At 39.4% G+C, this 23,858-nt stretch overlaps 2 protein-coding genes across 2 annotated transcripts in view; both read right to left on the bottom strand.

Moving 5' to 3' along the window:
* Positions 1–43: 43 nt before the first annotated feature.
* asb14b (ankyrin repeat and SOCS box containing 14b) lies at positions 44–11,438 on the bottom strand. Its single transcript, XM_036592288.1, has 10 exons — positions 11,338–11,438; positions 9,653–9,768; positions 9,523–9,578; positions 9,312–9,443; positions 6,613–6,771; positions 6,042–6,287; positions 3,754–3,931; positions 1,694–2,237; positions 378–531; positions 44–235 (listed from the first exon to the last, which is right to left on the bottom strand). The coding sequence occupies exons 2-10, from the start codon at positions 9,766–9,768 to the stop codon at positions 57–59; spliced, it is 1,764 nt and encodes a 587-aa protein (XP_036448181.1). The 5' UTR covers positions 11,338–11,438; the 3' UTR covers positions 44–56.
* A 2,387-nt stretch (positions 11,439–13,825) lies between these two features.
* The window catches only part of dnah12 (dynein, axonemal, heavy chain 12), a 34,939-nt gene continuing 24,906 nt past the window's right edge, over positions 13,826–23,858 (bottom strand). The window contains exons 54-74 of the mRNA XM_036591819.1: positions 23,644–23,791; positions 22,864–23,009; positions 22,542–22,756; positions 21,748–21,940; positions 21,361–21,553; positions 21,098–21,270; positions 20,288–20,428; positions 19,987–20,145; positions 19,684–19,828; positions 19,437–19,587; positions 19,087–19,340; positions 18,809–18,949; positions 18,585–18,722; positions 17,528–17,761; positions 17,220–17,408; positions 16,955–17,058; positions 15,519–15,723; positions 15,203–15,340; positions 14,533–14,624; positions 14,216–14,283; positions 13,826–14,128 (exon numbers count right to left, since the gene is read on the bottom strand). Of these exons, the coding sequence (XP_036447712.1) occupies positions 13,935–14,128; positions 14,216–14,283; positions 14,533–14,624; positions 15,203–15,340; positions 15,519–15,723; positions 16,955–17,058; positions 17,220–17,408; positions 17,528–17,761; positions 18,585–18,722; positions 18,809–18,949; positions 19,087–19,340; positions 19,437–19,587; positions 19,684–19,828; positions 19,987–20,145; positions 20,288–20,428; positions 21,098–21,270; positions 21,361–21,553; positions 21,748–21,940; positions 22,542–22,756; positions 22,864–23,009; positions 23,644–23,791 (3,421 nt within the window). The 3' untranslated portion in view covers positions 13,826–13,934. The remainder of the gene's footprint in view (positions 14,129–14,215; positions 14,284–14,532; positions 14,625–15,202; positions 15,341–15,518; positions 15,724–16,954; positions 17,059–17,219; positions 17,409–17,527; positions 17,762–18,584; positions 18,723–18,808; positions 18,950–19,086; positions 19,341–19,436; positions 19,588–19,683; positions 19,829–19,986; positions 20,146–20,287; positions 20,429–21,097; positions 21,271–21,360; positions 21,554–21,747; positions 21,941–22,541; positions 22,757–22,863; positions 23,010–23,643; positions 23,792–23,858) is intronic.

Raw genomic sequence — 23,858 nt, 5'->3', positions numbered from 1 at the left:
AAAAGCATTTCAAAATAGTACAAACAATGTAAAACAATGAAAACGTGTTTTCAATTTTATTCAAGCTCCCCCGTGCTTCCTCTGCTGTAAATGTCGTACTCCTTGAAGCGAATGTAGTCCTTCAGACTGTTTGGTAGAGGCAAGAAACTGATAAAAACTGGTGCCCTGAGACGCAAGCGACCAAGGCACTCCCGGATCTTAAGCCGGCACAAATGCTTCAGGCATCGGGGGTTTCCTGCAAAGACAGTGTAATGTGAAAATATCCATTAATTTAAATACCTTGAAACTGGCGTTTGAAATTGAGGCCTGCATTATACTATTCATACTGTCCACGACATGATAAAGTTCAGAGGATCCCAAATTTGTTGATCACCCACCTTGAATCCTGCATATCTCTGGCCACTGTTTCTGTTCTACTAGGATGCTCTTCAGTTTGGAGCAGAAGGTGACACGGTCGACATAATCCAGCATTATTCTCACCACATGGCCTGCGATGTGCTTGAGCCAGGACACTGTGATCACCTCACAGAACTGCAGACAGAAATGCATCATTACTGCACTATAAATAATGTGAATTTTACTTTCTGGACTTGCATTACCCACCTCTGCTATTTTCACAGAACCATTTCCCAACCTCTCTTTTTCCTTATAACAGGGGTGCCCTGCAGATCTACCACCCTGCAGAGTTAAGCTCCAACCCTAATCTAACACACCTGATTCAGGTAACCAAGGCTTTCAGGAGCATCTGAATATTATAGTCAGGCATGTTGGATCTGAACTCTTTAAGGGTGGTACATCTCCAGGACTAGTATAGAGCATCCCTGCCTTACAAGTAAACAGCCTGTTTTTGTTAATGTGCCTTTAAGTGTGATAAATGTAAGCTGTCTCTGTTTGCACGTTGATCTCGAAACTAACTTGGCCATAGTGCCCAGAGTAGTTGTTTAGTTCTCCTAGTGGTTTTGTGTTATATGTCAAAGGGTCACACTCATGGAGTGTCGCTGGATCCTCTGAATTACAAGGTCATTTAGCAGTTGAAATACAAATGCTACTATATGCTACAAAGCTATATGCTAAAGCTTCTGCTCACTGAAATGACCTTAAAATCTACTATTAAACTTCAACATACAAACTGCAGCTACTCAAACTTTCAAAGCATAAACTTTCAAAAGCCTCTTAACTACCACATTTGCAAAGCTTACAGATTTGTGAGGTGTATTTTGGTGAGGTTGCCAGTCTTACAATGTCAGTTCAGTATGCAGCAGAGTGTATTTCAGCTTCTTAACAACCTCATAATTCAGAAGATCCGGCGATGTTCGGACGAAAAATATCCATACAGCAAAATGTATCAGCAATGGAGCATTTTAGTTTACCACAGGATGAGAGAGTGGTGATTTTTCAAAATGGCACTCTTTTCTGTCTTGGAAAAAAACAGCTTACACACAGAGTTCCTAATATTGGCATGATGCTAACTAACGACGACACGACTTCAGACGGATGTATTTCAATGGATATGTTTAATTGTAAACCTTTTGGATTGAAAAGTCAATAGTACATTTTAAAACTTTAGCAACGTTTATATACGACACAAAAAACTTTCAAATAAAAATTGAGGAAAATTCGGTTTTCCATTATATGGGCCCTTTCAGAATAACTGAGGTCAACACCAGTGTGCCACCATGGCTTTCCCACCTACCACCATGTCTTTAATGACTGAAGTACTCCAGCCTTCATAGTCCAATGGTATGTGCGATCCCTGTCCATAGGGGCAGTCGAAGCAGCGCTGCACATCATAGCCGTGGTTGAGGAGCATGCGCAGCATCACCTCGTCCTTGAGCGCGTGCTGCAGGGCCGAGGGGAAGTGCGTTGTGTTCACACGTGCATAGTAGTTGACATTGGCGCCATAGCGCAGCAGCGTGTTGATGAGCTCATAGTTGCCCAGACGTAAAGCCACCTGCAGGCAGCTGACGGGGTCCTGGTTGGCCATGGCACCAGCCTCCAGCAGGAGGCGTGCAGACTGCACATCGTTGTTGGACACGGCGAAGTACAGCGCTGACCTGCGCTCGTCATCGTAGTTCCGGCGCACACGTGGGTGTAGCATGAAGTTGGGGTCAAAGCCTGCACTCAGGAGCAGCTCCAGACACTGAAAGTGACCTCCTGCTGCCGCAGAGTGCAGTGGACTCATCCCGCTCTCCTTAATGACCTCTTTCTTAGTTACCGGAATCAGCTGCTCTAGTGCTCTGCGAAGAGAGGACAAGGAGGTCAAGCCCAAAAGGACAGGCAATTGTGTACAAAGGGACAGCTCATTCAACACTGTTTTATAAAGCCAAAAATAAGAAATTGAAGGCATGCTGCTTGCAGAAGTATCAAAACCTTGCAGATTAAAGCTACACTATGCAAGATCTGGGAATCTAGACATCTCTGGTGGAGCTGTGTAATTGTACACAACATGCAGAAGAACATTTTGTAATGTGGGTTGTGCTTTGGACCCCTTCCCTGAGCAGATGACTCTGCATTGAAAGAGTATTCAAACAGTATTATTGTTATCTTCATCATTATAATGTTGAGAGTTAAACATTGAGCCAGACGTTCATTTTTAAGCCTGTGTGTGACGTTAATACGTAAACCCAAATGACGTGGTCTGAAAAACACCTGTAATATCAAACCCGACACCTCTAAATTTTAAATTAATATTTCAGGGTTTACAAGGTCACTTGCAGCAGCTCATTTTAGCTTGTTTTTTATTGGCATTTGGAATTAAACATGTCCAATAGGAGATAATCCTACATGAAGTCACATAAGAACCCAGACGAACAGACACAGACAGGTCAGTGTTGATGATTCCACCATTTGAAAGAGATTGGGAAAAGGTGGAGAGTTGCAAGGCGAAAACCACTGCTAAATAAGAGGAACATAAAGACTTGTTGCATAAATGGCAAAAATACCTTGATGACCTCCAAGACTTTTGAAAAAATATAAGTGGACTGGTAAGTCGAAAGTGGAACTTTTTAGAAGACAGGGATTCTGTTACATTTGGCGTAAATCTAACACAGAAGTCTACAATAGGAGCATTATACCAAAAGTCAAACATGGTGGTGGTAGTATGATGCTGTGGGGATGCATGGGTTTTTCAAGGCCTGTCTGACTTGCCATAATTGATGGAACCAAGAATTCTGCTCTCTACCAGAAAATCCTGCAGGAGAATGTCCAGTCATCAGTCATCTAAAGCTCACTTGGATTATGCAGCAAGACAATGATCCAAAGCACAAGAGCAAGTCTACTTCTGACTCATTGGTCCTGACTGGGACTGTATTAAGATTGGACCTTAAACATGCAGTTCATGCTCAAAATCCCTCCAATGTGGCTGAATTAGAGCTATTCTGTAAAGACGTGGGGGCCAAAAACCAAAAGCGTTTGATTGTGGTTGCTCCTGCTAAAGGTGGCCCAGATAGTTATGAAGTTTAGGTGGCATTTACTTTTTTGTGTTGCAAAACATTTTTCCTTCAATTAATAAAATGATCAAATTAAAAGTGTGTTTTGTGCATCTTCATGTTCACCGTCTCTTATATTACATTCTGTATGAGGAACTGAAACCATTTAGTGAGCCAAACATGCCAAAATAGAGGAAATCAAGAGGGGCAAATACTTTTTCATGGCCCTGTACATATAACTACACTGAGATGTCAGGCAACAGGCAACACCTTAAGTGATATGGGTGTTATGGGACAGGACAGCTGTGTAACATCCATCACTCACAGCAGATGGCCACGATACGCAGCGCGGTGGATGGGTAGATGGCCGGTGTGTGTGGGAGTGTTGGGGTCAGCGCCGTACTCCAACAACACAGAGATGACATCGGGGTTTCCAGATGCTGCTGCCTCAAACAGCACAGATGGAGAATCTGGACACTGAGGGTTTGACCATACGCAGGCACCTGAGAGTAAGTTGAGATGTATAAAGGGTGAGACAAAGATGAAAAGAGCTACCATCAGCCCATTCAGATGTGAAATGCAGAGGAAATATACACTGAAAAAAAGTATTGTTTTGAATTAATCGTACATCGGTTCCATGTGAATAAAATGCATTCTGTCGACACAATTCTTACCAAAAGTAAGTAAAGTGAACAGCAGTAATTGTGTTGATGTAATATATTTGATTCACATGGAACCAATGTAAACATTTGAATCAAGGCATTTCAAAGCAAATGTGTTTTGTACCAATTCAGTCTGCCAGTTACCAATGTATGTTCCCTATTGCACATGAACACCACCACCATGGGTGTACTTCCACCAGTGCACATGATACTGGGCATCTTTTCAAACTCCCAGCTACACAGCTCAAGTGTCAAGTGCCTTGGTGTGCCAAAGACCCATTCTTCACCCCCAAGGTCTGTTCTGAAGGACCTCCAGATGGCACATCTGAATAGTAATGTTGGGGTTAGTGACGTAACCACCAGGCAGTGCAACTGCACTAGGGCTTAACGTCTTTGCTGTGTTGCTAACATCTTTATTGGATCACTTATATTACTACTTACATAGTTGTACATATAACTACCTCTTGGGTACACTCTTAAAAAGGATGGTTCTTCAAGGGTTCTTTAGTAAAGGAAATGGTTCTATTTAGAACTATGAATTCTATATAGAACCATTTCATACATAAATGTTTTTCTGCATGGTGAAATCGTTCTTCAGATTGATGGAGAATGTGTTGTATATGGTTCTATATAGAACCTTTTTGAAAATTGCTTTATCCAGCTCCAAAAAGGCATCTGGTATTGTTACGATGTCAAGATTGTAACAGTAGAAGAACCCTTTTTTTGGTGTTATATAGAACCATTAAAAAAATCCAAAAAAAATAAAACCCTAAGAAAACTATTTAATCATGCAAAAAACGTTTAAGCATGAAATGGTTCTATACAGAACTCATGGTTCCAAATAGAACAATTCCCTTTACTAAAGAACCCTTAAAGAAACATCTTTTTTAAGAGTGTAGCTATGATAGTAATATATTTCACACTTCAAAATAGTGGCCTACATTAGAGCACCAGCTTGGTTGAGACAGTAGCAACTAAATAAGCAAATCGCACTGTAATTTTTTTTCTTTATCAATTCAAGGTAGTTCTTGTATGGAGGGTCCATGATTGTTTTTGCTTAAGGGCCCATAAGATCCTAGTTATGCCACTGGATAGGACTAACCTCTTCACTGGTAAACTGTCAGGAGCTGCACAAAGTTTTACTTATAAATCCATATCTCAGGTTGCTGGAGCTCACCATTGTGATCTCATCCATTGTGGCAATAGATGGATTTGTATTAGGTATAAGTGCCACTAACATTAACATTACTAACAGTCACTGACATTAACGGTGCAGTACTGTGCAAAAGCCAGAGACCACCCTTCATTCAGGAAAAATGCAAAAAAACATTTATTTACCAGAAAATTACACAGCCTCAACAGCTTTTTTCAGACTTGCTTTTAGCTTTTTAAAGAAATCTGCAGGGATGTTGTTCCACACCTCCTGTCTTACACGTTGGTTGCATTTACATGCAAATAATCCCAAACACATTCAATGATATTGAGGTCAGGTAAAAATAAATATATAAAAATATAATTTTCTTCTTTTTTGTCTGTTTTCTTTTCTCAGTAATGGCTTCTTGACAGCTGTGCATCCTTTCAGACCCATTGTGTTGAGTTACATTCGCACAGATGGACAGAAACATCTGTGGACTTTTTCAGATCTGAAGTAAGAGTGCAGCTTGTTATTCTCTCCTCTCTCAAAGACGAAAGCTTATCTGATGGTGAGTTTTGGTGGTCTAGCAAGTCTTTTACTATTCCAGTTATGGAAACTTCTGTTTTTGCCTTCTATATGTAGGTGTATTGTCTTATATGTAATCTCCTTTAGAAATATCTGCTGAAAAATTAATAACTTGTATGTAATGGCTTTTTTGGCTTGAAAATAAAAAATGAAGAGTGGTCTCTCACTTTTGCATAGTATTATGAATGCAAACCGTTGGTAAAACACCACCCACATAAAAGTTACAATCACCTTTCTGTAGTAGAATTTCCACAACATTCAAATGCCCTGCCTGGGCGGCCAATCCTAAAGGGGTATGTTGACTGGCATCGCAGGCATTTGGGTTGGCACCAGACTGGAGGAGCAGGTACACGTACTCCTCCAGGCCCAGCAGAGACGCTTCATGCAGAGCAGTTCTCTGAAGGCTGCCTTTGTGGTCCACAGTGGCATTATAGCGTAGCAGCAGAGAAGCCAAGTCATACTGGTCATTCTTTATGGCTGTTTGGAGAGAGACAAAACAGGGAGGATCCCCACTGAGATTTCATTCACTACATGTGATTCATCATGTCGTACACAACAACGTGAGTCACTCCAAAAGAATGTATACCATAAAAGGCACCCAAGGTGAAGATGAATGCTCTCAGTGCTCCCAACTAAAGAGCTCTATGTCATTCAAAAATACTAACACAGGGCTGTACTTTAAAGCATAAGTGCACCTCTAATCTCCATGGACAATTCCTGAAATCAAAGTGGCTCATCACTCGAAATTCCTCTGAGGAATTTATACAACCTAAATCCAACCATATCCAGCTGTGTTACACACCTGCAACTAATGGAGAGTCCTCGTCTTCATTTGGACAGTCGGGGCTGCAGCCGTTCTGAAGCAGGAATGTTGCATTCTCTCTAAGACCGTGGACAACGGCGAGGAAGAGAGGAGTCTCCCCTCTCAGAGTGCGGCACTGACCTGAGCCCTGGGGAGATGCTGAACATCCGACACACATTCGAGCATCAAACTCTGAAAATGGCCTTGTCTTTTTTAACCTCTTAAAATGCAAGAGTCTGTATGTACACTTCAATTTCTCACTCTTACAACCACAAAACCCATTTACAGGGTTGTAGTACTTGAGTCTGACTTCGGTCTTGACACCATATATTAACGGTCTCGGTCATGTCTCAGTCTCAACATTGTTTGGACTCGTTCTTGGGGTAAGGTGCGAGAAATTGTTCCCGAGACCAGCCAAGTCCCATGTCCCCATCTGAGATAATTAGAAACTGAACTTTTTTTCTATCATTATTAAATGTCAAGAGAACCTTAAATCAGTCCTTTCTCTACATGTTTAATCAGGCATCAGAAAATAATTTATGACAAAATGAGGCACTATAGGGAAATTTACTAGTGTTGCATGAGTGCCATTCAAGTACATAATTATTAGAAAACCTTTTACTTTCTTTGGGTTCAACAACTGGATTCTTTGCTGTTGCTTACATCTTTTACTTTCAAGTTTTAGCCTTTTATTTTAGGCCAAATGTTCCTGAAAAGAGCAGAATATCATTTAACTTCCTGTGCTGATTGATGTTAGATATGCTAAGAAGTTTTTAGTTCTGTGCAGATAGCAGTTCAATGGGGAATTCAGCACTCAAGTTTCTTTAACCTACTTTACCGATTTTTTTTTCTTCTACACATTTTTGCTAAGCTATTTTTACTCAGTATTTCAATGAACTAAGTAAGTTTAGACTAATGTATCCAACTCTAGCATTAGTTCATTTAAAAAATAGAGCATACATTTTTGCATATTTTATTTAAAAACCTACAGTGGCTGAAAACTGATCCATATTCAAGATGGTGCAAGGAAAAGAGCTATATCAAACTACATCTGGCTCGCTAAAAGAACTGAAAAACAGTAATGCTCTAAAGACAATGTGGAATTTTGGTCATATAAAGTTAAATCAAATCTGTTTGCTTTTGGTTGAGGATCTAATCCCCTGAAGGCAGATGTTATTATTACTAATCTTTTAATTAATAATAAAAAGGAACATCTGATGTTTGGTTTATATTCAGTTGATTTTATGTGGTGATTCTGAATTAGTTTTAGAGAAGAAGGGACACAGAATAACCACACTATTGATTGCAAGAGTAACAATGCAAAGTTGAACTATGATTATAATATAATTATTCATAACATTTTAGGCTATGTGTTATTCAATGCTATATTTTAGAGGAAATAGTATATTATATAATATAATATATTATAATATTATGTAATATAATACAATATTATTTATTAATGCATATCATGTACCATGAATGATAATGAATTTACAATTAACTTCTTTTTATTTTTATATTCTTAAAAAAAAAAAAACTTAATCTGGTCTCGGTCTTGATTCGGACTCGCCTGCAACAAAGTTTTGGTCTTTGGTCGCGTCCAAGTTTCGGGATATTGATTCAGACTCGTCTCTAGTGATCTTGACTACAACATTACTCATTTATAACATGCTTATAGTAGAATCCACTGGGCAGTTGCTGTATTCTGTTGGTAACTGTTCAAGTAAAACATCAATTTTTATTCTACTCTCATGAATTCTTCAATTAAGCTGTGGAGTACTGTACAAAATTCCACACTCTCAGAAATAAAGGCATAAACTGTTACTGGAGCAGTACCTCTCTTGTCACTGGGGTGGAACCCTTAAGCGTACATCTCAGTACCTTTAGTCAGGGAACGTGATTGTATCATAATTCATTGAATTTACGTTTTCTAAGTCGTACTGACGCCACACACCCCGTCTCATCTCCAGGCTTTGATGTTATTGTTCTGTTTTAAAACATTAGGTTGTGAAAGTGTACAAATACATGTTTTTCCACTGGGAAAACTTATTTAAGGGTCACAATTGGACCTTAAAACCACTGTTGTACCTTCCATACTTTTCAGGAGACTTGCTTTCAGCTTTTCGAAGAAATCTGCAGGGGTAATTGTCCTCATCTCTAAAGTTTAGTCTTAGAAGTTGGTTGCATTTTGTGCTTCTTACAATCCAAATTACAATGTAATCCCAAACACATTCAGTGATGTTGAGTGCGGTCTATGACTTTTGCACAATACTGTTAATCTGTATAATTTGTTCTTGCTGAGACAAAACTAGTTTTCTGGAGGAATGAATTGGTAATTTGTTACCAGCATTGTTCTGTGGGCAGAGTCATTACAAGCTCCTGTTTGGTAAAACATGGACACTAGGAAACCTTAATGACCTACTGTGGTTTTGAAAGTTGAATAAAACTTCATGAAAAACCAGTTTTGGTGAAAGATTCCTTTAAGACCTGTTTTTGAGTGTAATGTCTGTAGTTTCAAATAAACTTACATATTGCAAACATGTATTCATAGAATTTAGCAGCTGCCCAGTGGCTTCTACTATAAGTGGATTTTGAGTCAGCAGGTTTTCAGCTCTTTGTATAAGGAAACAAAAATCTTCATTTGTTGAAATCAACAGTACAACACAGACGCTAGAGATCAGGCTGATAATGTAGACCTGAGAAAGTGATCTCCAGAATGCTCTTCTTCGGCTGAACCGCTGCCTCGTGCAGTGGGATCCAGCCCCTGCTGTCAGCCATGGACATTGCTTGCTTGTGCTGCACCAGCAATCGCAAGGCATCTTCATTTCCTGTGGAAAAACATGAGGATGTGGAGATGTAGCATTCAGAGCAGTACCAACAGAACAGCGGTAGTGGTTCAGCTCTCACCTGCCTGTATAGCCGTAAAAATCTCCTCATGGTCAATATTTTCCAGCGCAGGATCACTAAGGAAAACCACAACTGAGTATTTCTTCGCATGGAAAACTGTATCATTCAGACATAAAGGCATGGTTCATACCTGGGAGTTTCACTGCTACACTTGCTGTATTCCAGCAGACTCTGCTCAATCATGTACTGTGTGGCCTCATCTTCATCATCCCAGTCTTCCTCCAGAGCATCATACACTTCTGCCATCTTCATCAGTTTGTTTTATTTTTCCAATAAAACCACAAAATAAAAAAAGAAACAAAAGTTCTCTAAAGTAGCTTTAAAGAGGAAATCCACAGATTTTAAAGAACATCAGCATAATTCAGTTGTCGGGATGCAAACAGTGTCACAGTGGTCTGATGTGAAATGGTTGTAAAGACACTTCTGCTTCACAGTTGCAGTGGTATCAAATGTCTACCACTGTGAACAAGTCTGATTCTACGTTTCTCTACTATGGCATATATCAAATCAACCTGAATGACTTTGTTTACATCTCAACAACTGAATTAGTGCTGGATGATACTGATAAAGTATCCAAAGTATATCACAGTGTCACAGTAATAGATGACATTAATGTTTGCATTAATAAAATGAATACCCCTAGCAGTATGTCTACTCAGCAGTACTACTCAATGCAAAAAGAATGTCTCAGAAACCTAACAAAACTTTGTTTTTCTGTTCTGTTTTGCTTTGACCCAGAAGGATAAGCGGTTTAGAAAATGTGTGTGTGTGTCTGTGTGTGTTTTTTCCTCTGTTGAAAAATGAATGCAAAGTTTGAGCCTAGCATTTGTTTAATCCAAAAAGAACCACTCAAAATAAAGTGACACAGTTGTTACGAACATTTCCTCCGAAACAATCTGAAGCACTCAGTAAATGACGTGCATTGCAGTTATCCATTCGGCCCAGGACACCACCAGCAAACTGGAAAAACAGAACTTGAAAAGCTAAAAGCAACCCGCTTTGCAACAGTGACACCGCTACCCTATGGGCATTATGTTTAATATATCGATAAAAATATTGCTGAAAAGCATAATTATACTGTGTCAGTATCACATGATATCAGTATAGATGATATATTGCCCAGTACCAGATTAAATAATGCCAAAAAAATCTAAAAATCATTGAAATTCCTCTTTAATGGTATTTTAGAAGCACAATTTTTGGGGCAATGTCTGTTACAGGTTAGGAAAATTATAAATGGATTGAGTGATGGTTGTCAACAGACGGTCCACTCTTTTACTCTATCCTCATGTGTTACAAGTTAGGTTGGAGCAAAAATGTGGACTGTCTGCGAGACCCTGAGGACCAGTTTGAGATCCACTGGATTACGGTGATTTTATTATCAGATGGCACTGGTAAGTAGGTCATTCAGTTTATAGCAAACACAGAGTTGCATGATGTGTAATAATAACTTTGCTGTAATCATTATGACTCATGCAATGAGCCTTTCAGGTATTCACCCTGTACGTAAATACAGGGTGTAGTTAGTACACAAATAAGGCTGAAACTTTCTGCCGTTGGTGACGTCTTAAATTACAGGAGAAACATAGAAACGTGTGGTCCGGTTTAAAGGACATGCTGTGTTTACACACAGTCACTGAACACATATCAGTCTGAATTAGTCTGTTACTGATTGTGTTGCGGCTTAGACTGAGGCGACTACTTTGTATACATGCAGCACTCCATTCCATGCAACACTCCCTTGTTCTCTGAAGCCCGTCCAGGAAGTTTAATCTTTTCAAATATGCAGAATCCATACGCAAATGTTGCTTTTACCTTCAGGCAAGAAGCGCTGCAGTTTTTGTTGCACTTGTAACCTCAGAGTGTTTCAGGCTCTTACCAGTTACACAGCTATTAATATCTTGAAAGTTAAAAATATACAATCATGGGACTGGCTCTGCTACCCCCCCCCAACCCCCACACCACAACTTGGATCACTCTTTGGAACTCAACTCTGCAACTCTACTCGACCACCCAGTCGACACATACTGGGGCTTTAGGCTGTCAAGGCCAACAACAGGAAACAGTCATCATGCATACCTGCCATGGCCATACCTTACAGAGGCATTCGGGCCTAAAACTAGCAATCACTATATCATCAGCATAGAATTATAGGGTTCTGTCTGCATTCAGTGCAGTTCTCAGACATTATGGGTCGAAGATTTTACTTGCAAAACTCTGTAGTACAATCACCTTTCATATCCAAAGCCTTGTTTTGAGACACTTCTGACAGCTGAACGTTGAAATCGTGCAATACTTGGAAAGCCTTTTCCAGAATGGACCGAACTCAGATAGATCCTTTTAATTCTGAGAGCTCTTTTTACGTTATAAGGTTCTATCTGGGAATTCTAAATCTAAGCCCACAGTAATAAAGTAATAAGCCGTTACTGTGATCTTATCACAGAAAGGGTGTTCTTAAGCAGGACGCAAAGCAGAGTACCTAAAACTCCCTTCCCTGTGATAAAATCGCAGTAACGGCTTATTACTTTATTACTGTGGGCTTAGATTTAGAATATACACGAATGAAACATACAAATTTTCCGAAAATAATTTTGTTATTTTAGTAATAATCAACAGAAACAAGTATTCCGCCTTGAAATGTAGTTCCTTTAGAGTATGGTATTGTTGCCACGCAGCCATGGACTGCTGATTGAGGAGAAAGTTTGGGCGCCCATTGCTGTATATTGCTAAGTTTTGTACGTTTCTGTCATATATCAATGAACACCTGATAACACAGCACTGTTTAATGCAAAAACGTTTGCTTTGTAAGTATTTTTTGGTCACCAGATTACCATCGTGAGACTTATTTGGCACCAATCCACCGGCGCCCCTCTTCTCGTGCTGGGGCTGAATCTCAAATGGCTCCCTGCTCCTTTAATTCTGGATCCTGCATCCCAACGGTGCAAAGTACAGCTAAAAAATAGTCATCTGGGACTCAGCCACATCCATACTCGATAAACGATGCACTATTTGGCTGAAGAGGTTAGAATGTCTAAATTCATAGCTAATCACACTATTTAAGGAAGTGTGGAGGCGTTTGAGATTCAGCCTGAGTTTAACAGGACTTCTGACTGAAATACAGACATGTACAGTGCATAATCCATTCAAGTGACATTTTTAGACTTTTATACTGCTGCCTTACAGTTAATCACACCATAAGTACTTTAAGTCAAGTCTGTGATATTAATGATGAGTTTTTTAGACTGTTGGCTACCTTTTAGCCTGTTAGCTAGCTGACCAGCCTAGATCTAGTTAAGAACTTAAGTCGCCAGCCCCTCAGTTAAACAAAAAGTGTGTTCTTACTTAATCAGTATACTCGGCGGTCCATGCGAGCAGCATGAGAGTCAAATATCATTTCATCAACATCACAAGGGTAATTTGGTGCAGTTTACAGTTCAGTTGTTGTGAGGCGGTCATAGGAGCGGTATATTGTGGATTTTACAACGGCTTTGAACACGGCTCAGCCAATCAGATTTTAGGACCGGAACTATCCACTTTATAAATCATGTTTTGTACTACTTAGTGCAGCATTGCATCTCTCACCCTCATTGGTTTGGCAGAATGGTAATACCTTACTACAGAGCATTGTTCATAAGGCCCCATGACACATACATAAACTTGTCATGATAACTGACATAAACCTACATAAACATTTATAAAGGCTTATTCCGAAAGCTGTTATGTGTTATAAAGTCTACTTTAATCAACTTTGACATCAAATTGACAGAGCACCTATGTCAGATAATACGTTTTTGAGTGAAAAGACATAGCATGTTAAAATGGCTTTGTAGAACACTCTCCCTCTGCTAGCATAGCCACTGATGTAGAGGCTAACAAAGTCATGAAATTTCAAGCAGTGCTGTTTTGCTGTGTTGCTTCTGGATCAGCCAGCTAGCAGAAACAGATTTCAAACAGCCCACAGTCAAGTTGCCACCCTGAAGTCGTTTTTACAATTTCAAGAAAATCTCACTCTTAAGATTATAGCAGTACCACTACAGAAGGCGAGTTGGCAGACTTTACAAGAGATGTAGCAATGGTTAAATTTTTCATTTAGCCGAAGTGAACCTTTAAATGAGAATTTAAGATGCATGTGTGGACTTTAAAAGGTCAAAAACACAATTACAAAAGCACAAAGTGTTGCGAATGAAAAGTCTGCTTTGCGCAAAGAAGTATTTATGAGCAGATCACAAAACATTCATTATGTCATTTCTTTATTAGACACGATGCAAGGATTTATATTTTTGCTCACACACTATTCAGTCCTTGTGAAGCAAAACTGGATTATATATTCAAATTTAGGGCATCATTAAATGTAGAGCTGCAGCATTAAATGTAAAGGTCCAGTAAAGTGCATTTTCATAGGATGCTATGTCTTAATTATCCAGCTGGCAGAGCATGGCCACACCTCTCTTGATCCAGTGCTGTGGACGCTTGCTGGTGGGCAAGATAATGGAGATGACGAAGTTAGTGGAGTGGCCCGTGGTGGACAGAGTGCCCTTACGTTCGCTGGTCTTATAGAGAGGACAGACGTAGATGTTATGGGGTTGCTTCACAACACGCTTATCCGCTAGGAGATAAATGAATGACAGCATGATTTTAGAACAAGTCACAGTGACAAGCTATTTTCATGTTTAAGACAGGGATGTTCACTCACTTGGTTTTATCCAAATGATGGGCACTGAATCAAAGAGAACTTTTGGGTACTGTTCAGCTAAGACGCCACTGCAGGAGAAGGAAAAAAAACATTTCTTTAAAAAATGAAAGGCGTTAAAAAAATTCAGAACAGGTAATAATGGTACAAATTAGAGCTGGGTGATATGGCAAAAGTGTAAGATTGTGATACCTAAAGAACTTTTCATAATACATGATATGTCACAATACGTTTTCTGACATCTGATATGCTGCAACCGATTAAGCAGTGCTGTCATATTGCCCAGCCCTAGTACATATTCTTCTATCATATAAACAAACCTTTTCTTATCCCATCGCGCTCCATCCAAGAAGAGGCCATGAACATACACTCCATCCTCGGGAGAAGTGGCTGAGGTGTCGAAAGGAAGCACCTGTGTAATGTAATCAGAGTAATGAAATCAATATTCGCTGGACTGCACTGAACTTATACGTATTTTGACATTTATAGTCGTATGCAAAAGTTTGGGCGCCCCTGGTCAAATGACAGATTGTGTCGATTTTCCAAGTGAGAGACGGAATTTGGCACAACACCAGCAAAGACAACATCAGAAGAGAAAGAACTATGTTGACTTACAAGCTAGCATAATAGCATAATTACATACTGCTATAGGAGGCGTTCCAGGCCAGAATGGCAACGACAGAGACGCCATTCTCCCCAATATAAGTCGGTGTACTGTCAGAAAGATTTCGAAACTGTTATTTAAAAGTATAATTGCTACATAATGTTGCTTTAACAAATGGGAAAAAATAACATAAATGTAGCCTGTGTAAAATTTATGGCATGTTATACTGTATGTTTTATTTTTTTAATATGTTTATGCCAATATGTACTTCAAAATGAAGAAAACTACTTTCAAACTTGTCATTTGACCTGGGGTATTCAATCTTTTCCACACAAATGTACAACATGTTGAGAGTATATGATATTCCTCTACTTAGTAGTTGGTACCTCATATTCAAAGCCAAGGAGGTCAATAGGGATGGAGTATTTCCTGGCATAGTTCTGCATGGCTCCTGTCAGGAACGCTTGGGTGAAGAAGAACCCAGACAGCCAGAACACGTGGGGCTTCGTTGTGTCATACCAGTCCTAAAAATGCAAAAAACTATTCACTCAATACAGACAGCAGGCAGACCAGGCATTAATATGATCCATCTAAGCATTTATAGCATACTTAGCTTTATATGATGAGCAATATTAGTCAAAAAAAGAAAAACATACTATGATTTATGATAATAAATAATTCTTTTTGGAAAAATGTAATAACCCGCAGAAACTTGAGCCTAGCGAGGAAGTCTGTGATGTAGCTGCCCAGGGGCTTGAGGCTGGGGTAGGAGCGCTTGGCCCACTTCTCTGGCACTTTACCCACTAGCAGGCTGCCTGCTATAGCCTCCAGTTCTGCATCCATCACCACCAGCCCCTTAATAGCCTTCAGCAGGTTCTGCAGACTCACACGGATGGTGTTGCACAAACTGAGGACAGAATATAACACAATATACATAACATATACAATACAAAACACAGTATTAGCTATGTTAGATATATTATATTATATTGTATTATATTATATTATTTTAAGATATCTACACTGCCTGTGAAAAGTGGCAAGACATCTAACTTTTCAAAATGAGTTATTATTTATACTACTACTATTTATACTACAATACTAGTATGAATAATGTGAATATGTATGAAATATGTTAACAATTATATTAACATATAATTATATTTTCATTTTTGCATTTTTCGCAATAATTTAACATGTTAATGTTATCAAACCAAACATCTTGCTAGTAATACATGCAGAGACTTTTGCAATGTTTCCTTTAATTCACTTAATTCTCCTGCCAGAGGAGTTATGGCATGTACATGTCATTGATAGTCACAGAAAATAGTATCAGCCTGTAGAACAAGAGCTGTCAGTGAGCTATGATGTTTTCTGTCACTATATAAAAGATGCAAAAAGTTTCCTTTATTGTTGGATGTATGTTAATTTTTTTCTGAGTGAGCATGTGAGCTCATTCAGAATGCAATTTGGACTTACTTTATTCCATCGAAGTAATGTTAAACAGCGATTGGTATTCAGCTTATACTTACTGTGCATAAATGGGTTCATATATGTGTGAACAAAATTAAACTTGTGCTTTGCAGCAGCAACCTCTGGTCCAGACAATATATGGGCGCACATAATTTTAAAATAAGACAATGATTATCTAGTCTCTCAGTTAAGGTTTAGATACAACTCTGGACTAATGCAAAATGGAAAGCAATGGATTGACTATTGATTAAGTTTTGAATTTAGAGTGTTGATTAGCTGGGCATACTGGGCAATATGGATGCACATCTCTCAGCCAAGCCATAGTAGAAACAGCTTTACAAATTTTATTTTTAAAATGTATAAAAGGAAATCTGGGGGAGCCAGTGTGAATGGGCCTCATGCAGCTGATAAAATTAACATGTCTACTTATTTTTAAACCGACAGATACTGTTTTAAAGGAGGGAGGATTATATTGGGAGCACTGGAATGTCAAGTGGGACGGAGTGGCAACTGCAAACAGTTTACATGGCTCATGACTCAGGCAGGAGAGCCCCTTTGCAGAATTTTGCTTAGGGCCGCAGGGACGTCAGGACCGGCTCTGAAATCCACTATATGTCTCATAGGTTTATATTCTTTTATGCTCTGCAGTTGATCTTGGGACTCACTTATTATATCGTTCCATCTCTTGTACAAGCACTGTGTTCATACTCTCTTCGTATAGCACTGGGAATTTTTCAAGGGCAGACTCGATGTTAAAGTTCCCTGGAAGCTGGAATAAACCAAAAGGTTTAACTGAGACAAGCATAGCACTAAGGACAAATTAAAATTGTACAATAATGTAAATTTATAAATATTTGTTGGTTAAAAATATGATGGTTTGAGTTGTGTTGAATCAAGGAATTTGCATAATATATATACGATACGATATACTTTAGAAAGAATGTCGTTGGCAATGTCCAGCAGTGTGTTGTCTCCTCCAGAACTGCCTCCCCCCTTGGAGCCTCCCCCCTGAGTGAGGATCAGTGAGTCAAACAGGAGTTTGGTCTGCTGCAGGTCTTTAGAAATGTCCACATTCTCATGCATGCCAAACACCTCTGGATGCTGGGTAGCAGGCAGATTCTGTATACACAAAACTTTTATGTACCATTCCTATGTCACATGGTTTAGCTCAAACATCATGGTGTATGTATCTGCTCAGAATTCATCATTCTCCTTCAGACTAAACTGGTAAGTCTCACCCTGATAAACTCCACATAGTCTTCATAAATGGACTTCGGAGGTGCGTAGTATTTGCCACTGGGGGAGAAGGTGTAGCGAAGGTTCTCTATGATGTCTTTATTGTAGAAGTCAGCCAGCATGGTCAGGAGAAGGCGGCGGTCCCAGTCATCTGTCACTCGCCCACCGTAGTTACACTCTCCTGTCAGATAAGTGATTGCCTCAAATGGAACCTCTTCATACTCATTCACAAAGAGCTGCAGCAGAAGGAGCAAGAAGAGTGCATTAAGAACAGTATATAGTTTCCACAACAGGTGATTTCAAGATCTGTCACAATATAACTATTGACTGTTAATAGTGTGTTTACCAGGCAGAAAAGTTCTGTAGTTTACTAGTAACCTCAAGCCTGACCTATGCAGTGAGCCAAAATGGCATTAAGGAATAGCTTCCTACAAATACCAGCTGCTCTGAGTATGTGTGTAACTATGACCTTCATAAACAATTTTTTAGGAACAGGAAAGAAATTTTATTGTATATTAATGTAAAAAGATTGCACTCAACTAACTTTCTGTATTGGACAAAGTCCATTACTTGAATGAATGTAGAGATACCCTTAGTAAAATATCACTCAAGTAAAAATATAAGTGCTCTATTTATATTTGTACTTAAGGACCAGTTCAACAGTACTTGCTTTTGAAATATACTTAAGCATCAAAAGTAAAAGTATTCTGAAATATCCAGAGTTACCTGGAACTAGTTACAGTAGCTATGCTATGATTGGACATTCTGTTTTTAGAGGGAGGGATTTAGTGAAAGGTGCACTATGGTTGGTTGAACTTACGGTGAATGTGCATCAAATTATTTTGTATATTTTGGAAAAACTACTTTTATCTTCACAGTACTTTGAAAAGTGGAAGAGTAAAAAGTATATTTTACTGTGAAATATAGTGGAGCAAAAGTCTCAAAATAAAGGAGATGAAAGTACAGAAATTAAGTTCATAGGGTAGCTGGCTTTTCAAGCTAGTGTTTCCAGAAAAATTTAGTTTTGCTAAGACAGCAATGTTATGCAAGAACATTCACCTGCAACTGCCTGATACTAATACGCAGATCTGATTCATTGAATCCATATGGAATGTTCCAACCCAGCGGTCCAAACTTCTTTCTCTCTTGGACAAGGGCATGGAAGAAGCAAACCCCATATAGGAGCTTTTCCCAAACCTATAAATACAGCAGCAGATTACCACATCTGGAACATATTGATGGAACAATGTGTGTGTAATTAAACAGGAAATCCATCCTCTTACCAGCTCTTTGTTTGGACATGCAGAGAAGAACTCGGGATCGGAGACTGGGTCAGACAGGTAGGACTGCAGAAGATTTAGCCTGAGGCCTGTGGGTGGCTCATTTGTCATCTTCACCCCATTCTGCAGGATGGTCACTGGGAACTGACATTATAAACAAAATAGGTTATGAATTGTAAACAATTCCATATGACAGAGAATGCCACATAATAAGCAAGAAGTAAGCCTGTGTATGAATAAAAAAACTTAATGCATCACTTGTTGTCAGTGTACATAGATACCATAGGGGAGGGGTAGCTGGTGAGCCAGAGGCGAAAGTCTGGGTGGCATGTTTCTGGGCTGAAATCCTCACAGATCTTCTCCAAGGTGGACATCCAAGACACAGCCAGGTGGCAATTCTGCAGACACACCCATGTGCCCTCTTTCATGGCTGAGTGGATCATCTTCACAGCTATAGGACCCTGGCCCTGACCCAGAGAGATCGACTTGAACTTAGCGCCACCCATGTTCTTGTCGTTGGCAAACTTCAGCAAACCTTTGAGGAACATTTCAGTGTTCGGTCAGGAGTGTGTAAGAATAGATCTATTCATCAAACCGAAAAACAGTACTTACAGTAGAAGACAATACTTACTGGCCATAGGATCAGCTCCAGGAGAGAGCACAAAGACTAGTGGGATTGTGGAGTTAGAATCAATGTAGCTCTTACTCAGATCAAATGGCGGTGGTTCAACAAACTTTTTGCCCAGTTTTTCAGTCACGTAATTACTAATTGCTGGTTCAATCTTTAGAGAAAGAGACAAGGGATAAGAGTGTTGAAAAAGGTGACAAAATATAATTAAATATCATTGGGACCTGTGCAAAAATGGATGATGCCTCACTTTGTCTGGCCGAAGGCAACGGTAAATGATCATTTCCTGAAAGTCACTGAGTTTGTCGCACCATGGTTTTGGCAGGGGAGTGTTATAAGGCTCCTTACTGTCATAAATAGGTAAAAAGCTCTCAGGTGTCTTCATGAAGCTCTCCCTATTTTCAAGCAGGAAAAAAAAAAATAAATATAAAACCTGACAAGAGTAAAAGGAAGTGAAGTCTCTTCGAGGACAAATTATCTTACAAAGAGAACAGAATAGAACCTGTTACTAAATATATTTTAAAGCAAATGCAGCTGGCAAGGAGGCACATACTTGAGGCCCTGCAGGCCAGGCAGGTCACTAGCTCTACAGATCTCATCCCAGCTCTTGTCTTGTAGCCAGGTGGGGTCAGGATTGGGGACATCATTCTGCAGACCCACACCACCTGTGAGCAGGAACATGAACTCAGAGTACTCGATTTCCTTCTTAGCCCTGAAGGAAAGTGAGACAGTTAGACATCAAGGGAAGCACTGCTGTTTCATTTGGTTATGAAGAGAAAACGAACACTGTGCAAACTTGTTTTAATAATGTTCGCTCCTAATAACAATTATTGATGTAGTTAAAGCTAACTTACAGAAGCAAGTTGGAACAGAGGAGGAAGGAGAACAGCAGTTTGTCCTTCTCAAAAAGAGAGCGGCACACATTGCAGTACAGGTTGTAGGTGAAGTGGTCGATCAGGTATCTCAGTCTCCTCTCTAGAATCTTTGACTTGTTACTGAAACATACAGTACATTGTAATGATAGTATTCTATGTGGACAAGCAGAAGGTTAATTTTGTAACAAATATGAGCTTAACTTTCTTTGGCCTCCCATGACATGTATGCCTTGAAACCCCTTTTTAATGGCCTATTTTTTCAAATCAATGCACATTTGAGTATTCAGCTGTAAAAAGGTGGTGCAAAAAAACAGCCACTGGACTATAGAGGAAAAAGTGATACAATGAAATGAGTCATCTTTCACCATATTCTCCACAAACGGTTGTGCGGCATAAACCAAGATAACAGTAAAATCCCGAATGCTTGTCCCTTACAGTCACTCGTGTCCTATCCCTCCAGTATAGTTCCAGAGACTAGAAGAATCTATGCCAAGGGCACTGAAGCCATTCCACTAGCTTGTGGTAGCTCATCACTTTATTGAGACACTTTACCTTGGTTTTCCTGACTACAAAACCATCACGTTTTTGCAATCTTTAAGTCACAAAAAAAGTCTGAAGTACAGACCCAAACCTGGTGTTACAGTGCAAATCAAATATAAACACATTTCACATAACTATGTAAGTAACTGTGTCAAAACATTTTAAAAATTATGTAATGTAAATCAAATGTATAGAAAAATGACAATAATACGGTTAAACAAACAAGCGTATAAGCATTTATCTTTTTACCTGTCCTGTATGGAGTTGATGTAAAGGTTGACAAACCAGTTGAGTGAGTACTGGTACATGGGGTCAATGTTGGCTAGGTCTGCAATGCTAAAGAACAGGATGGAGGAGTGCTTGGCGATGGTTCTGTAGCCTTCTCTCGACTCTGCTATCTTAATTTCAGTCTTCTCTGCAATCTGAAAAGTTCGCACAAAGGAAGAGAGGTCTAATCACTCACTGTCACTATACTGCAGCGTCTTTCAAATCGGCTTTTCCCAGCCCCAGACCTGCTGTTTCTTGGAGATCTCATTAGACATTATCTTGGCGGAGTCCAGGATCTGGATAGCACTCTCGTCCTCCAGGATATTCCCCTCCGAGGACTGCAGCGTCTCCAGGATTTTGTCCTCAATCTCTTTCAGCTGCTTCTTATTGGCAGCAGATTGCACTATCAGGGCATTCCTCTCCTCCTCTAACTCTGGCCTATTAAATATAGGATGTAAAGCACATGGAATAATATTCCAGAATGTAGAAGGGGAATGGTGTAACAGCACAGAGCATATTAAGGTTTGTCTTTTGAGGTTTTAAATGATTCTTTCAAAGTTAAATAATTTTATATTAATATTATATTAAGCAAATTTAGAGGCTTGTGTGTATGGGCATGCATATATCATCACCTCTCCTTAGCTACCACAATGCCCAGCAACTGGTCCTCCAGGCCCTCTGGAGTGATCATGAAGTTGAGCAGGGAAACTTTAGTGGCCAGCTCTGGCAGATAATGAGGGTTCCTTAGCTTAGTTGTTATATAAAACCGGAAATCGCTCGAGTACTCAATCACGCTCTCGCCCAGCCTGATGCAGTCCATACCTCCTACACGCAGAAAACAGGAATTATTCACATAATCATAGTTCAGCCACTGGCCTCAGTTCCTATACTAGGCATTACCACACGTCGAAGGAGTGGTTGAACTGATTGCTGGAAATGTTATGTTACTATATTGGAGTGTAATTTTCCTTGACACTGATTTAGTCTTAAAGGAATAGTCCAACTTTTTCTCCCAAAAAGCTTATTCTTTCCAGTTTTCAAAGAATTGTAAAATGATTTGGTCTTTTTCAAAAATGCATGCCACTAAACTAAGATGCAGCGGAAAAATTACCTCCCATAGGATCCCAAAAGATCAAAATTGCTTTTAGCAACGTGATGCAGTTTAACATTTATTTTCAGCTCATGGTAAGGAACATAGCCTAAGAACAGAACACAAGTAATCTTATAACCTGTGTGAAATTATTTGAGTGCTCTGCACTCATCAAAACTGGATTCTATGCCCAGTAAAAGGCCATAACAGGTTTTTTCCACACCTTACTTCAGAAATGCGTTTCACAAAAAAAACACCCAAAATCATTTTTACAAAACTCTTAAAGCTGGAAAAAACAACACATAGACCAGTTAACCTTCCCTTTCTGCCTTGTACCTTGTTTGAATATCTGTTTGAGCAGTAGGGGCTCCAATGAGGGGTCCAGTTCTTCTCCCACATTCTCCAGCAGTAGAGGAGTACCAAACTGGATGCAGTTCTCCAGGGTCCTCATGTAGTCTGCATCTGTAAGCTTTATTACATTCAGGTTGTTTTCTCTTTCTGAGTTTTTCACCCACTTGTTGGCCTGACCCTGTGGGTCAATCATCAGAGGCCTGCAAATATATTTTAAAATGTATTAATTTATAGCCAGATTCTTAAAGATTGAGACTTAATTTGTTTTTTTTTTTTTGTATTTGAAGGTGTGATTATGGAGCTGTACCATCTTCTGGAATTGCTAACAATGACTCCATTATCAATAGAGAAGCTGTCAGTGGGCAGTCCAGAAATGTTCCAGGCCCTGATCTTGATTGGATCTCCAAGGGTCTTACTCAGAGAGTAATCATCTGAAGATGGGATGCTCTTGGACTAAAGATGACAATAAATGTCAGGGCAAATATAAAATATGCAAATAGATATGGAGTTAATAAGATATGGATAAATTAACCCTCTATTGCACGATGTTGCCTCAGGGCAACAAAAAATTTCCTGACTTTACAATGACTTTATACATATTTAAGGACACTGAAAGGGTTAACAATAAAGGGCGGAGTTTGAGTAAGTCAGCGAAAAAGCATGTATTTGGTCATGCTATCTCTTAGTGGGCACTCCCAAACCTCTTTTTAACATTCAGTATCATTTTTCAGTTATGTTAATTTGCAGAAATATGTTTGTTGCCCAGAAGCAACATTGTGCGACAGTGGAACGTATTTAGCCAATCACAAGCCAGGTCTCACCACTTCAGGGAACATGGATCTATATCGTTTCGTCCCATTGTCGCACAATGTTGCCTCAAGGCCCCTGCGCACATTATTCGTTTAAAAATTTTTTGAATTCAATAATCAGGTCAATTTTATGCAAGAAAAGTGAATCGGATATATATTTTTAAATTGCTTTCATAATGCGTGCAGTCGAGGGATCCTACACGATTATTAATATATTTTCACTGTTATTTTAACTTCTGCTGCCAGTTGAAACAACATTTGTTGAGTAGGTACTGTACCTTACAGAGTTTGGTCCACTCTTTAGTGCAGTTCTGACGAAAGCCAGCAGTGAAAGCTCCTAGGTAAGCAATTACACCAGCAGATATCAGCACGTCACCTGTCAAATTGTCATATGTGTTCTGAAGGTCGTCGGCTGCTTTAGACCACCTGTAAGACGCAGAGAAATACCTCAGAGAACATTCCACAACAATGTTTTTATTCACAATTCAATTCA

This window comes from Colossoma macropomum, unplaced genomic scaffold (assembly GCF_904425465.1).
Source record: "Colossoma macropomum unplaced genomic scaffold, Colossoma_macropomum, whole genome shotgun sequence".
Lineage (NCBI taxonomy): Eukaryota > Metazoa > Chordata > Actinopteri > Characiformes > Serrasalmidae > Colossoma > Colossoma macropomum.
Note: the sequence above shows the minus strand (reverse complement) of the source record. Positions and strands in the feature narration are given on the sequence as shown.

Coding starts and splice junctions, on each gene's coding strand:
- asb14b (XM_036592288.1), bottom strand. CDS start 9,768: ATGGCAGAAGTGTATGATGCTCTGGAGGAAGACTGGGATGATGAAGAT. Junction 6,772..9,311: donor TCTGGAGATCACTTTCTCAG/GTCTACATTATC, acceptor TCGGATGTTCAG/CATCTCCCCAGGGCTCAGGT. Junction 532..1,693: donor CAGTCATTAAAGACATGGTG/GTAGGTGGGAAA, acceptor TTCTGTCTGCAG/TTCTGTGAGGTGATCACAGT.